Raw genomic sequence first — 15019 nt, 5'->3', positions numbered from 1 at the left:
TCTCCTCCTCCTCCCCCCACTGGGAACACAGCTGGCCACTTCTTCCATCTTGGAAGAGGGGACAGGGAGGCAGGGGGATGCGCCCACCCAGGGCCACCAGAGAGGTCGATGGGAAGTGAATTGGGGCCCAGTGCACCTGGAGGCCAGTGAGAGGATGTTAGGGCTGCTTCCTGCAGACGGCCCCGGGCCCTGAGGTCAGCCCTCCGGACACGTGACGGGATGTAGTGCTGCCCACCTTCTCACCTCTGGGACCTGTGTGGAGGGGAACGTCCCAGGAGACAACCCAGACCCTGCTGCCCTCTCACCCGAGACTCTTCTCCAGGAGCGTGGGCAGAGTATGTGAACAGTGTCCTGATCACCTATAGAGTAACAGTGGGTTTGTCTGCATGTCTGGGGGAGGCCATCGAGGAGGAGGAGGACATGCCATGTTGAAACAGCCAAGATAGCCAAGCCTCCAGGAGCGGTCTCTGGGTCCAGCTGAAGAGCCCGAGGGAGTCCATGGTGGGTCTCAGCTGCCCCCAGTCTGGCTGCCTCCTGCCCAGGGTCCGGGACGGTTGTCCCCGGGAACAGCACTGCGGCCTTGCTTGGGAGTGAAACCTCAAGGAGACAGGCCCACAGGTTTCAGCATCCCCGCTGGTCCACACAGAGTCACCATGACCAGCTTCCAGAGCTGCCTGTTGAGGGCCGACGCTCACACCCGGGTCTCTGGCCTGGCCTGGCCTTCGCTGGGCCTCCAGCACGCTGCTTCCTGCTGCAGCTGGATGCCGCCCTCCTGCTGGTGCCCCGCCAGGTGTCCTCCCAACTCCACAACCCCCCTTCAGCCTGCACCCTCCACCAGCAGATCCTGGGACCCCATTGGCTTCTCCTGGAGTTCAGCAGGCCCCCACCTTGCACGGAGGCTCAGGGCACACGGGATATGGCTGGTGTCCAAACTGACTGACTGGCTCTGCTCCCACAGGTGTCCAGGCCAGGGCCCTCTGAGGATGGACCTCTTCCTTCTCTAACTAGCCAAGGGCTGCTGGTCCTTTTGTTCTGCAGCCTGAGCCCAGCGTGCATGGGGGCCACAGGACAAGGTGAGCCTGCTGCAGGAAAGGACTGGCAGAGAGAAGCAGGGCAAGGCCCCATCTAGGCAGGCAGGAGCCGAGGGCAAGGTTCTAGTTAGGAAACTGAGGCAGAAACTGGATCAAGCAGAGGGAGCTGGTTCTTCCACCAGGCTCACCTGGCCCACTGAGCAAAGGGCAGGAAGTTCATTCCAGGCTCTGCCCCCTTGGGGAGGTCCAGGACATGGGAGGTATCAGATCTGGCACCATGGGAGCCAGGAAGGCCGGCCAAGCTGACCCTCCCCAGCGCGACCCCTGTGGTGGCTTCTCTAGGTGGTAGCATTGCAGCGCTCCCCAGCTTGTCCTGGAAAGGCCGGTGGCCTAACCTCTTCTGGGAACCCCTTTTCCCAGGGCTCTATGAGAAAAGGGGTGACTGGCTGCTCACTGCCCACCCTCGTGCCCACCTTCATCCACACAGAGGAGCGGGGCACAGGCACTCCAGGCCCAGACACATACGCATCTACTGGGTCTGTTTCTCTGGAGAGCCCTAGGGGCTCCTTCCTGGCCTCCTGCCTGCGTGAGTCAAGGAGCCATCTGCCCCCCGCCCCCCGAGCTGGGAGGTACGGAGGGTGCAGAGGTGGTGCCTTTCCCCCAGCAGGGCACACCGAGCCCATGGTGCCAGCTTCTGATCACACCTGTAGAGCCCGTGTGGCTGGAGCTAAGAATGGCCCAGAGCACCGCACTCCTCCCTGGAAGCTCCCTGTAGCCTTGCTCACTGAGGCCCAGAACGCCTTGCAGGAAAGGGCTCCAGGACCTGCGGGCTGCGGGTGGCATCTCGATTACACTCAACGAGGACCCTCTAGGGCAGCTGGGGTCCCCCCCAACATGAGGTGACAAAGTTAGAAACAGGCACCGGGTTGGAAACTAATGTATTTCACCTAAAAGGTTGGGGACAGAGTGATAGACTCTGTAAGTCAGGTCGGGAATGGGCAGTAAGGCCCTCAGAGGTCGGGACCACCCAAGGAGCCCTTTCCTCAAATGCCAAAAATAAGGTGTAGTTGGCAGCTGTGGTCTGGCCTGGGCTCAGGATGCTTGGGACCCTCTGGTCCTTCTCACACGGAAAAGGCACCCCAAGTGGAGGCTGGAGCAGGGGCAGGGGTGGGATGGGGTTCCCTCCTCGGCTGGGCCTTCATGGGAGGGCAACTTTGACCTTTGTACCCAAGAAGAGGCCAAGCCCCGAGCCAGCGGGCCATGGGGAGTAAAGACCCCCAGGCCTCCTGAGGGCCTCCTGGAAGAAGTGCTCCTGACCTCGTCTGGGGGCAGAGGAAGGGGTAGGTTGAGGGTCCGAATCCATCTCGGCGCCGGGCCAGGAAGCACTCAGCGACTGCACCGGTTCCCATGGGCAGCGATGTGGGCCCGCCCTGGTTACAGCCCCCGCTGACCCAATGTGACCAAAGTCACGGGCAGTGGGCAGCTACGGGGACACCCCGTGTGGCTGGAGCTAAGACCGGCCGGTGCAGGAGTTCCAAGCCTGGGGGGGGGGACAGAAGGTGGGGAGCCAGGCTAGCCTGGTGGACACCTCAGTTCTCCTTGCCTGCTGGGGCCAGGCTCTGCGGGAACAGCTTGGAGTGGCCAGAAGGGGCCAGTGAGTGCCCTGGAGAGGACTCCAGCTTCACCTTGTCCAAGATGGTCTTCTTGATGGAGGCTGGTGAGACCTTCTCCTGGTCAGCCATGGACTGCAGCTCCCTGGGGGGGCAGAGAGGAGTGCTGGCTCCAGGCCTCTGCCTTCCTCCTGAGCCCAAGGGTCCACCAGGGCAGAGGGGGCACCTGCCCGCCTGGGTTGCTGTGCTGTCACTCCCGTCTCAGGTCCCCCTGCCAGCCACTCCTCCCCTAGACAGCCATCTGCCTTCCTCTCCCCTCGTTCAGATCAGCTCGGGTCACCGAACCTACTAGCAGCCCCCTGGCCCGGAACCCACCACCACCCCACTGGGCCCTGGGCTGTATCTACAGGCCCTGAGGATTGGCGCCAGGAGGGCAGCACGGCATCCGAGGCAGCCTCGCCGTCACATTGTGGCACTTGGAGAAGTTCTGGGTTTCAACTGGGGGGCAGGCAGGGAGGTGACAGTGCCACCTGTCCATCTTGCGGACCTGAGCCGGGGACCACGGCTCCAAGCCAAGCCACCAAGCCCTGCTGTCCCCCCTCTTGGATTTCCTTTCTGCTGTCACCCAGCTGGGGACACTGAGCATCCGGCCAGCTGACTTGCTTCATCTCCCCAGGACCGGGGAGGGGGGTGAGGAGGGTGGGGCCCACCTGGGGTTCCCTCTGCTTGGGGAAGCTCCCCGGCTTGGGTGACCAGCCTGGTCTGCGGGCTACAGCTGGGGAAACTATGGGGGGAGCACAGCGTGAGCCCAGAGGGCAGCCGTCCCCCCAGGGGCCATGGCTGCTGAAGGGTGCTGCCAGCCGTGACCCCAGGGCACCACTGCCAGGCTTCGATAAACGTCTGTTGGGTGGATGGCTGAGCAAAATCTGCAGGGGCTCTGGGGAGCGGGGCACGCGGCTGGGGCCCACCGTGTGCGGATGCAGGAGGCCTCCACGGCGTTGATGAGCAGGGAACGGAAGCCGCCACTCTCCAGGACGTGCAGGGCGTGGATGGTGGCCCCGCCGGGGGAGCACACGTTGTCCCTGAGCTGCCCGGGGTGCTTCTCCGAGTCCAGTAGCATCTTGGAGGCCCCCTACAGCCAGAGAGAGCAGCTGGCTGCCGAGGGCGCACCTGTCCGGCCCGCAGGCCTCTGCCCCAGCCCGGGCACCATGCACCCACTGACTCTCCACCCACCCGCCCCCGTGCAACAGCATCAGGCCCAGCCAGGAGGAGCCCCCACCAAAGGATCGGGAAGAACACTGACCAGCAGAGCCTGGGCCCCGAGGCGGACTGCCAGGCGCCTGGGAAGCCCCATCTTCACGCCCCCGTCAGCCAGGGCCTCCAGGGCTGTGAATGCCTGCAGGGAGAGGACACCTAAGGCCCCGCCCTGGGCCCTTCCTCCTCCTCCTCCTGGCACCAGCAGGTCCAGCAGCTCTGCCCACAGCAGCCAGAGCAGGGAGGAGGGCGGAGGATGTGCCCGGAGGCCCTGGAACCGTCCACCACCACTACCACCACCACCTGCCGCCCATCCCCAGGCCTCACATAGGCTGGGCCGCTGCCACTGAGCCCCGTGACGGCATCAATCAGGTCCTCCTCCACCTCCGTGCAGAAGCCCACGCTACCCATGAGCTGCTCCAGGAGCCTGCCGTCCTCCACCTGGGCGTGGGTGCCCGTGGCGTACACGGTGGCCCCCTCCCGCACCACGACTGGCGTATTGGTCATGCAGCGGATGACTTTGGGGGCTGGCTGGAACGCCGTCAGCTTCTGGAGGAGAAACCAGCTGTGTGTCTGTCCTGCCCCTTGCCCGGCGCAGCGTGCCGGGCGTGAGGGTGCCCGCACTCACCCAGCTAAGCGTTTCCTGACTTCCCGCTACGGGCTGTACGGGAGCCAGAGCTCCTGAGTGCTGTACGGAACACACTCGCGTCCCCTCCACAGGTGCCCCTGGCCTGGAGCCACAGTGCCCACCTTCTCGATGGAGCTGATGGTGACACCAGCTGCGCAGGACACCACGATGTGCCGATCCTCGATGTGGCTGCCAATCTCGTCCAGGATAAAGGGGATGATGTGTGGCTTCACGGCCAGGAAGAGCACGTCGCTGTGCCGCACGGTCTCCTTGTTGTGGGGGGTCAGGTTCACTCCCATCTTCTGCAGGGAATGCAACGTGGGCTCAGCCTGGCACCGCAGCTGGCTGGCCCCCCAGTATCCTCCCCAAGCTAAGAGCCCCACACGTGAACCAGGGCAGAGCTTGCTGAGACTGGACAGCCGGGTTTGGGGGCTCAGTATGGCGCTCTGACAGCCCCCTGCCACCCTTCCACCCTAAAGTGGAAGGAGCGCTGCTCTGGGAGTGTGATCCTTCCGCAAGAAGAGAAGAGATGTGCATCCCCGCCTCGGGGGGGCTGCTGTCCTCCAGGGGTGCGCGGCATTGGGGGGGCTAGTTGCAAGGTGGGGGCCCGCCCCGCCCTCGCACCTGGGGCCCTAATTCAGCCCTGGCAGCAAAGCTGTATTCAGTGCCTGGATGTGTCTGACCTGGCCCCAATCCCGAGGCCCCGTCTGCCTGGCTCCCGTGGCCCCGGGGTGGGGCTCCATTTGGGGGGCCCCATTCCAGTCCAGCACACCTTCCCTGCCAGCCACCCGTGTACCCGTCACCCAGAGGCCAAGAGCTGAACAAGAGGGGCTGTGAGCGGGCCGGGAGGCAGGCTCTGGGATGCTGGGACCCGGGCCCTCCTCCCGTGTGGGAGGCGGCGAGCTGTCTCCACCTGGGGCCTTCACACTTGGCTCTCAGGGTCCAGGCTATGGCGGCTCTCCCCAGCACAGGACTAGCCCCTTCTTGGGACTGCCCCCTCCCACCCCGCACCTACCCTGAGGCCAGAAACCGTGGGCAGGTCCATGTCCGGGGAGCTGGCCATGATCTTGTGGGCAGCCACGATGCCTGCAGGTAACACCCTTCCTCAAGGCCTGCCCCCATCCAGTTCCCAGGAAGGGAAGTGGAGATCCCCCCGCCCAGAGCAGGACAGCCAGCCCCCGCCCACCCCACACATCACAAGGACCCAGTCCCACAGGACTCAAACAAGTTGAGTCTTCCAGGCGCCCGGCTGGGGACCCACCTGCCGCCGTGAAGCCCTTGGCCAAGGCAAAGGCCAGCTGGCCGGCGCCGATAAAGCCGACGCTCATGGTGGCGGGCGCGCCCACAGCTCCAGGCCGGCACCGGTGCTGCAGGGCAACTGCGGACCAGACGGGCAGGATCCGGGGCAGGATCCAGGGCAGGACGTGGGCGGGCAGTGCCAGGCCTGGCCCCGCGCCCCGGCTCCCCCCGGCTCCCCCCGCCCCATCCAACTTTCCCCCAAGCGCCCGCCAGCTCCGACCGGGCAGTTACCCCCGTCCCCGCCCCGCGGAGCCGTCCCCGACCTGCTCCCGGGGATCCCGCACGGAGGACACGCGGGCGGCCGCGCCGGCCCCCGGAACGGGTCAGAGCTCCGCGGGGCGACGCATCGGAGCCCGGGCCCCCCCGGCCCCCCCAGCGCCCCCAGACCCGAGCCGGGGCGCGGATGCGCGTCTCCCCCGCGCCGCCCCCACGCGCGACCTCAGCTGTGCCCGACCCCACTCACCGGTCCCCGCGCGCAGGTCGCCCAGGCCCCGCGGAGCCGCGCCCGCCACGCGGCACCCCAGCCTCCCGGCCCCGCCCCCGCCGCCCCGGCCAATGGGCTGCGCGGCCGCCAGGCGCCGGCCAATCGGGGGCCGCGGGGGGCGGTTGCATCATCCGCTCTCCCGGGGCCACGCCCCCGCCGCCGCGCCGCCCCCGCCCAGCCTCCCCGCGCCCCCGGGTCCGCGCCCCCGCGACCGCGCGTGGGGGCTGTGCTGGGGGCTGCGGCCGGGGGCTCCCCGCGCGGGGCCTGGCGGGGGGCCACGCGGACACGGGCACGCGGGTGTCCACAGTCGCGTGGCTGATGCTTGCTGCTACGTGGTCATCCTGTTTGGAGAAGCCCAAACTATAAGATTTTTGCTTGCTTGCTTGCTTGCTTTTCTCCCCCCCCCCCTTTTTTTGTGGGAGGATTGGAAACAATTTGCAAAATGGAAACATTCAAAAATAACACCATTTTGATACTGTGTTTTGTCGCTTTGAAATTTATTGTACCAAGAAGCTTGCACACTGGAGAGGGTAGTCTAAGTTTTTCAGAATCTCAAAATTGGGGACACCTGGGTGGCTCAGCGGTTGCACGCCTGCCTTAGGCTCCGGGCATGATCCCGGAGTCCCGGGATGGAGCCTGCTTCTCCCTCTGCCTGTGTCTCTGCCTCTCTCTGTCTCTCATGAATAAATAAAATATTTTAAAAAAATAATTAAAAAGTCATCATGACAGAAAAATAAGAATCTCAAAATTGGGGGGCACCTAGGAGGCATAGTTCAGTCCCCTCTGAGTTCCAGACCCTCTTCTTCCCAAGTGGGGTTTTATCTGGAAGTTTTGTGGGGGTTTTTTTGTTTGTTTGTTTTTAGATTTAGTTATTTATTCATGAAAGAGACAGACTTGAGAGAGAGGCAGAGACACAGGCAGAGGAAGAAGCAGGCTCCTCACCGGAAGCCCAATGTGGGACTCGATCCCGGATCCCGGAATCACAACGTGAGTCAAAGGTGGGCACCAAGCCGCTGAGCCCTCCAGGCGTCCCTCTGCAAGTCTTTACCCAGGCTCAGGAGTGACTGGAGTAACATAGGCTTGTTACCATGTAAACCTCCCCAAACAGATGCTTGGGGGAGGTAGTGATCAACCGGTAAATAGAGGAGAGATCCCGTAGTGCCCTCCACTCCCGTGGAGCACCCCATGCCTCCTGACATCTTGTCTGCAGCATGCATGGAAATGTTGGGCCCTACCTTTGGGAGAAAAAAGTCATTTTCTCTCTGTGGACATGCTCAGGGCTCATGGGAGTTGAGTTTGCATTTGGGTTTCAGGACAGTCCAGGGTCTGTCAGCAGCACTTAACCAGGCAAAGTAAGAAGCAGCAGTCATGGAGAACCCCATTCTCCCCCAGGGGAAGGGGTAGGCTGGTTTATTTTTTTCAGTTCTGTAACTTAAATGGTAACAAGGCACCCTCAGACGGGATCCAGCATTCCTCTGGTGGATATGCCCCAGAAGCAGGGCTGTGAGCTCTTGTGGACACGCTGGTGGCCACCAGCACCATCAGACCACTGCGTAGTGACGGTGTGGGTGACTTCTGGCGTCCCCCACTTAGGTGCATCTGAACATTTAGTCCTTACCCTCGGGGGGAGGGGCCGTAGCAGGAGGCCCTAGTTGACACCCCCAGGATCCATGCCCACCAAGCCTCACGACTCAGGCGCCTCCCCCTGAGGCCCCTACCCTCCAACCTGCCCCCAACCCCACCCCACTTGTCCAAAGTGGACTGTCTGGGGAGTGGCCCAGACTCAAACCCATACACATCAAGCCCAGCAGCCCCACTGAGTTTTGCCTGACGATACATAATCAAAGGCCAGAACCGCTTCTTTAAAAAGTCCTGTTTTTCACTGATAAGAGCAAATAACTCCTTCCTCCAAAAAGAGTCCTCTGACCCAGGGAGTGACTGTCAGCAGGAGCATCCCAAGACAAGCGTCCTGGAGGACTTCTGCCAAACGTAGGGCCACTGGGGGCACCAAGCTACTGGACAATGAGGAGATTGGGGAGCTGGTGACAGATTAGCGTTTCAGAAGTTCAGCTAGACAAGGAGGGAAGACTGGTTAGTGTCCAGGCCCCCCTGTGAGCGACGAAGGACGTGGCCCCTATGCTCCTCTGTCACCCGGAGAAGTACCCCTGGCCCCCACTCCCCATCAGCCAGCCAGGGCCGTTGGGACACCTCAGGCCCCTGTGGCTCCTGGTCCCTCTGGGGATTGGCTGTGGAGCCAGTAACGCCCGCACCCTGCAGGTAAAGGACGGGTGTCGTCGTGCCGCCCCAACCCGCCAGGTGAGCCGCTGCTCCCCTGGTCTGCGTGGCGCCCGCTCAAGGGGCGCAGGGCCAGGGAGCCTGCAGAGCCCGCGCCTTCGAGCTGCTTGGGCTCAGGCACCCTGGGAACAGCAGCCCCCCTGCCATGGCCATGCCCCTGGCGCCCCCCAGCAGGAGTGCGGGGTGCCGCAAGGGGCGAGACAAGCTCTGCCTCACCCTCCTCTCCTGCCACCCCCATTGCCCACTGCCTGCTTCTTCCCCTGGAGGCCGCCCACGGCCTGAGGGAGCCTGGCTCTGCCGCAGCCCCCGCCCCTCCCTGGGGCCTGTCAATGGCCCCTCGCTCTGCTCACACTGGGGGACGGCCCAGGGGCTGCTGCTGCCCGTCGCCCCTCGGTACAGATTGCTCACCAGAGCCGGGGTGCAAGTCAACACTGGCGTTTATTCCGGCTCAAGGCCGCTGCCATCTCAGGGGCCCCCCTGCAGGTTGCTCTGGGGTGGCCCCGTCTGAGCTCTTGAACGGGAGAGGCTGGCTGGAGCTGGGCGGGTGACAGCCCGGTGGGCCCTGGTGGTCAAGGCCGGGTGACCGATGCTTGCTCGGAGGTCACGGGCCTGTGAGTACCAGAGGGGTGCCCGGTGCCCAGGCTCTGCGGCCCCGTGGCCGCCCCAGGCTGGGCCCTCCCCGGTCAGGGCTGCCCTGCGGCAGCCGGCCTCCCCGGGGGCCCACAGCAGGCACCGCAGGAGCTGCTGTGTGGGGCTGACGGGGGCACCTGGTGGGCACTCCCTCACCCGGGCGGGCGCCCTCCTTCCCCTCAGCACTCTGGGCTCATCGTGGGGCTGCCCACCCGCAGCGGGCCCCTGCCGGCCCCCAGCACTGTCCCCAGCCTGCTGAGGCCGCCCTGTGCGACCACACCATGAGTCCTGCTCTTGTTACAGCCACTCAGAGGTGGGCAGGCTGGGGTCCCAAGTCCCGGCTCCTCTCTGAGCTGGCACGGACTCCCGCCCCAGCAGCGCCCTGCTGACACACGTCTGGGAACCGTCTCCTTGTCAACTCCGCTTAGGTCACGGCCCGAATGTGGTCTCCGGGCACGTGGGGCTGCCTCCAAAACCCTCGCCTTGCTGTCCCCACCTATAAAGTGGGTCACAACAGCATCTGCTTCAAAGGCTTGTCACGTTACAGTGGGTAGCACTGAGCCAGGGAGGGCCAGGACACGGGGAGAGACAGACGGAGGTACGGACAGAGACGAGATGTGCACAGAGGAGAGAGGCAGACAGCGGCTGGGAGCTGCCGGCGGGGAGGTGCTCGCCTGGGTCCCGCTCGGGCCTTGATCCGCTCCGTCTTCCCCCTCCTCCCCCTGCTGAGCCAGAAATCCAGGAGTGCTCAGTTGGTTGCCTCCCTCTGGCTTGCTGCCCAGGGATCTGGGTTCACCTGGGTCCCCTCACGGAGCCGCAGCCCCTGGAGAGCGCGGGTGGGCAGCGGCTTCCTGCAGAGCTACAGGGTGGGCACGAAGCGGATCCTCTGGGAGTAGGCGAGGTCGGCAATGTAGAGGAGCAGGTTGACGTAGGTGAAGGTGGCCACGACCAGCTGGCTGTCCCAGTAGCAGCTGCCTCTCGGGCAGTCGGGGGGCCGTCCAGGCTCACCGTACTTGGGGTCGAAACAGAAGACAGGCCAGATGACAGCGGCGCTGAGGTAGAGGAGCACGGCCAGGAAGGTGTACACCACCACCAGACGGTCGAAGGGGCAGCCCAGGCCCCCTGTGTGGCCCGTCACGCTCAGGGCCACCACGGCCACCGTGGCCAGGAAGCACAGGCTGTAGACGGCCACGCACCACTGGGTGGCCATGTAGCGCCCGTAGCGGCTGTCGTAGACCAGTGCCCCAAAGATGATGCAGGCCACGAAGGCCTGGACGATCTTGAGGAGCCCTGAGACCGTGGCCATGTAGCTGGCCACCTGGCCGGGCCGGGCCCGGGTCAGGGCCACCTCCGCGGCGTAGGCCAGGAAGAGCAGCCCGGCGAAGACGCTGGCTGCCAGGCGGAAGTCCCTGGCTGCGCAGCCCGCGGGCTCGGGCGGGCACTCCAGCCGGGTGAAGTAGAGCGGGTAGATGACCGCGGCCGTGGCCGACAGCAGCGTGGCCAGCATGGCGAAGGCCGCCGTGAAGTTGCCCCAGGACAGGTGCAGGCAGCTGTGGAGGCGGGTGAACTCACAGGCCACCACGAGGCCCGACAGGGCGAAGCAGAAGCCCCAGGCAGCCATGCAGAAGGTGCCCTGCACGCCCGCGAAGCCCCCGCGGTGGGCCACCAGGCTGAAGGTGGTGCAGCCGAAGGCCAGCTGCAGTGCCCGGGCCGTGCCCACGGGGGACGCCACGGCGCCCAGGTGCAGGTGCCCACCCCCGGGGGGCTCCATGGCGCTGCCCATCCGGCTCCCCGGCGGGCCGCGGGCCCTGTGCCTCCCGGGGCTGCTGTGACAGGTGCCGGGCGCCTGCAGTAGCGATGACGCCGCCGCTTGACATTGCAGCAGGGCAGCGTCTCCGCGCCTGTGGGGTGCGCCCCCCCCCCCCGCACTATAAATAGGTGCTCACGATTCGATTGGAGCCCAGGAATAGCAGCTGGGAGTGTCTGTCCCCTGCCGGAGGGTCATCTGACCCCTGCGCCCGCCGCCAACCCCCCCGCCAGGACCGTTAACCCCTTGGCTGCTGGCGCCGCCCGCCTCCGAAGCACCTGCGTCCAGCGTCTGTCTGGTCTGTCTGCGGTAGGCTGCCCCACTGCCTGCGGGAGGGGACGGGGAGGGGGAGGGGGAGGGGGAGACCGACGCCTCCAGCCCCCTCGTTGAGGAGGGAGGGGGATCTCAGGCCCCTGCTGCCCAATCCCCTGGGCTCTCCCCCACCACCCCCAACCTGGAGGTGGCGGGACTGACCTTGGGGTGCAGAGTTTTCGCTGTCATGAGGGGTTCATTATGGGGCTCTTCACTCGTCTTTCCTCAACTTATGATAATGGCTAGAAAAAACTCGGGTCTCCCCTCCTTAGGCTAAAATATTAATAATATGTGATATGGTTTTGAAAATGAAAAACAGGGCACCCAGGTGGCTCAGCGGTTGAGGGTCTGCCTTTGGCCCAGGGGGTGACCCCGGGGTCCTGGGGTCGAGTCCCACATGGGGCTCCCCGCAGGGAGCCTGCTTCTCCCTCTGCCTGTGTCTCTGCCTCTCTCTGTGTCTCTCATGAATAAATAAATAAAATCTTTAAAAAAAAAAAAGGAAAATGAAAACCAATTTTCTGACTGTAAAAGTTGTCCATGTGGAGGCCCAGTGACCACAGGAAGAGACTAATAAATTTGCCTGTAACGCTATTGCCCAAGTCAGCTCTATGAACATTGTGCATCTCTATACATCCTTATGCATGTTTCTTTTCACTTTTCATTTAGAAAGATTTCAGATTTACAGAAGAGTCGCAAGATAACACAATGAACACTCAGATATCTTTCACCTAGATTCAGGAATTATCAATAGTCTGGCCTATTTGTGTTCTCTCTCCCGTACACCATTAATAATTAATAATACAAAAAAAATAATAAAGGGCAGCCTGGGTGGCTCAGTGGTTTGGCACCGCCTTCAGCCCAGGGCGTGATCCTATTTATTTATTCATGAGGGACTCAGAGAGAGAGAGAGGCAGAGGGAGAAGCAGGCTCCATGCAGGGAGCCTGACGTGGGACTAATTAATTATGCAGATATGACAATTTGTCAGTAGATACTTCCAATAGAATCTCCTAAGGACGAGGCCATTCTCCCCTAGAACCTGAATGCAGGGCAGCCCAGGTGGCTCAGCGGTTTGGCACCACCTTCAGCCCAGGGCCTGATCCTGGAGACCCAGGTTCGAGTCTCGCATCGGGCTCCCTGTGTGGAGCCTGCTTCTCTCTCTGCCTGTGTCTCTGCCTCTCTCTCTCTCTCTGTCATGAATAAATAAAAGCTTTAAAAAGTTTTATAAAGATTTTATTTATTCATGAGAGAGAGAGAGAGAGGCAGAGACACAGGCAGAGGGAGAAGCAGGCTCCACGCAGGGAGCCCAACGTGGGACTCGATACCAGGTCTCCAGGATCAGGCCCTGAGCCAGAGGCAGGCGTTAAACTGTTGAGCCACACAGGTATCCCCAAAAGCTTTAAAATTTTTTTTTAAAAAAGAACCTGAATACAATAACTTCAGTTGGGAAATTTATTCTATTTATTTACTTATTTTTAAAGATTTTATTTATTTATTCCTGAGAGACACAGAGAGAAGTAGAGACACAGGCAGAGGGAGAAGGAGGCTCCATGCAGGGACCCCAATGTGGGGCTCAATCTGTGACAAAACTGAGACCCCTGACCCGAGCCACCAGGCTCCCCGCAGCCACACGGTCCCCCCACTCGGCACTGGTGACCCCGGCCAGCAGCCGGCTTGGGGGCCGGGCCCAGACTCAGGTCCGCAGACTCTGCCCTGGACCCTGCCTTTCCTGACCACTTCGTGCCTGCTGTGCCCGAGTCCGGGTGCAGCCCCCTGGCTGCTGGACCCCCAGCTCTTCGCGAGGCCCCGGGGGCAGAGCCAAGTCCTGAGTTCCAGGAGGAAGGAGGAAGGAGGCGGAGGCCGAGGGGGTCTGCTCAGTGGTGGCCCCAGGCCCAGGGCCTGCCCGTTTCCCCCTTCTCGGTTCTTACTGGCTCCCTGTCTGCAAGGGACCTTGATCTCAGAAGGTTGCCAGGCTCGAACTCACGCCCCTGAGATCATGAATCACGCCACTGAAATCAAGAGTCAGACGCTTAGCCGACCGCACCAGCCAGGTGCCCCCCCCACTTTACAAGAATGTGCTGAGCATTTTTGCTCCTGTAGGACTCACGTGACACGGAAGGTGTAAGTAGCAACATCTCTGGGAAGCGGGGCCCTGAGCGTGCAGAGGTCTGCAGGTCCCACGGGCGGCCTCGCTGAGTCCTTCGGCTTTGGCTTTGGCTTAGGCACCCACCGTCCTTGCGTGTCCTGGGCTCATTTTGTCACTGGTCTGGCAGTAAAGTGCACCAAGGACTGACCCCGAGGCCCCGGGCTGGGTCCCGCCTCTTTCCTTCTTTGTCAGGAACACAGGGGGACAGCGTGTATTCCTTTGGTGGAGAAATCCCATCTGCCCGAGCCCACAGGTATAATGAACACTCCACGCACCCCGGGCTTCGAAGACACGCAAAGCTGCCCGCTGACCCCGTTCGGCCCGCCTCAGGCACGGTGGGACATCTGTCTAACGGTGCCAGTGTCGCCGCCCACCACCCTTCTCCGCACAGGGCTGGCTTTCGGGCAGCAGCACCTGAGTCCCCCACCCCCCAGGTGACCGTGGCAGGCCCCTTCCCCTGAAGTGTCTCCTGTCGGGCCCTCCCAGCCCCTCTCTCCCCGGGAGCCCACCGTCCGTGGCCCTCCGGGAGGCCCCAGGAAGGGGCTGCCCCCCAAGCCAGCAGCACTCCCGTGTACACCTGCTTTCATCTTCAGCCTTTGGCCGCCCCATCCCTGACCTCAGTTTCCCTGGGCCATTTGGACTGCACAGGTCCCACAGGGGACATGGAACAGTGGCCTGTGGAGGACACCACAGGTCTCCACTCAGGGCCACCTGGGGATGCCAACACGGTGACGAGTGGGCCGCAGGGTGGGGGGGAGGAGACCCCTCTGCAGACAGCATCGGTGCCTTTGGGGTCTGCTTGGATCCCTCTAAGGCCCACGGTGGCTCTGACATCCCCAGGGCACGGCCCCTGACCTTGCTGGGAGTGAAGGTGTGGGGTCTCTGAGAAGCTCCCCATTCTGTGCACAGGCCTGCCGGCTCCGGACGTCTGTGCTGGGGAGCAGGGTGTGGAGCCCAGGCTGACCCGGCGGAGACCTCCCTGTCACACCCTGCAGGTCGCAGCAACTGTATCTGTCCTTCCGGGCTTTAATAAAACCTACTTGAGGGACACCCCGGGTGGCTCCATGGTTGAGCATCTGCCTTCGGCTCAGGCCGTGGCCCCGGGGTCCCAGGATTGAGTCCCGCATTGGGGTCCCTGCAGGGAGCCTGCTTCTCCCTCTGCCTGTGTCCGTGCATCTCTCTCTGCATCTCTCATGAATAAATAAGTAAAATCTTTAAAAAATAAAAAATAAAAACCAAACATGTCAGAGCGGGGGCGGGGCCCAGGGGCATTTTCGCCCTGAATCTACATCTTCGCATGTGCCGGGATGACCTCGTAAGAACAGGTACGAATGCAAACTTTTAAGAAAATGTTAGGGGACGCCTGGGTGGCTCAGCAGTTAAGCATCTGTCTTCAGCCCAGGGCGTGAACCTGGAATCCCAGGATCAAGTCCCACATCAGGCTTCCTGCATGGGGCCTACTTCTCCCTCTGCCTGTGTCTCTGCCTCTCTCTCTCTCTGTGTCTCTCATGAATAAATAAATAAA

General features: G+C 62.7%; 2 protein-coding genes across 2 annotated transcripts; both read right to left on the bottom strand.

The window, feature by feature from the left end:
* Nucleotides 1-1952: 1952 nt before the first annotated feature.
* Nucleotides 1953-6352, bottom strand: PYCR1 (pyrroline-5-carboxylate reductase 1). The gene is made up of 8 exons (XM_072745813.1): nucleotides 6286-6352; nucleotides 5785-5901; nucleotides 5539-5609; nucleotides 4646-4825; nucleotides 4223-4444; nucleotides 3945-4037; nucleotides 3610-3773; nucleotides 1953-2786 (listed from the first exon to the last, which is right to left on the bottom strand). The coding sequence occupies exons 2-8, from the start codon at nucleotides 5849-5851 to the stop codon at nucleotides 2621-2623; spliced, it is 963 nt and encodes a 320-aa protein (XP_072601914.1). The 5' UTR covers nucleotides 5852-5901; nucleotides 6286-6352; the 3' UTR covers nucleotides 1953-2620.
* Nucleotides 6353-9885: 3533 nt separating this feature from the next.
* On the bottom strand, nucleotides 9886-11150 carry MYADML2 (myeloid associated differentiation marker like 2). The gene has a single exon (XM_025999959.2). It carries the CDS (start codon nucleotides 11012-11014, stop codon nucleotides 10091-10093), a length of 924 nt encoding a protein of 307 aa, XP_025855744.1. The 5' UTR covers nucleotides 11015-11150; the 3' UTR covers nucleotides 9886-10090.
* Between the last annotated feature and the right edge of the window lie 3869 nt (nucleotides 11151-15019).

Source organism: Vulpes vulpes, chromosome 2, assembly GCF_048418805.1.
Source record: "Vulpes vulpes isolate BD-2025 chromosome 2, VulVul3, whole genome shotgun sequence".
Lineage (NCBI taxonomy): Eukaryota > Metazoa > Chordata > Mammalia > Carnivora > Canidae > Vulpes > Vulpes vulpes.
The sequence above is the reverse complement of the archived record's forward strand: the minus strand, read 5'-3'. Positions and strand labels throughout refer to the sequence as shown.

Bases quoted from the DNA above. Each gene is read 5' to 3' on its own strand.
- PYCR1 (XM_072745813.1), bottom strand. From the start codon at position 5,851: ATGAGCGTCGGCTTTATCGGCGCCGGCCAGCTGGCCTTTGCCTTGGCC. The intron at 4,826-5,538 runs GTAGGTGCGGGG...CATTCCCTGCAG, and splicing joins CCACGGTTTCTGGCCTCAGG to AAGATGGGAGTGAACCTGAC. The intron at 4,445-4,645 runs GTGGGCACTGTG...TTTCTCCTCCAG, and splicing joins CCATCAGCTCCATCGAGAAG to AAGCTGACGGCGTTCCAGCC.
- MYADML2 (XM_025999959.2), bottom strand. From the start codon at position 11,014: ATGGGCAGCGCCATGGAGCCCCCCGGGGGTGGGCACCTGCACCTGGGC.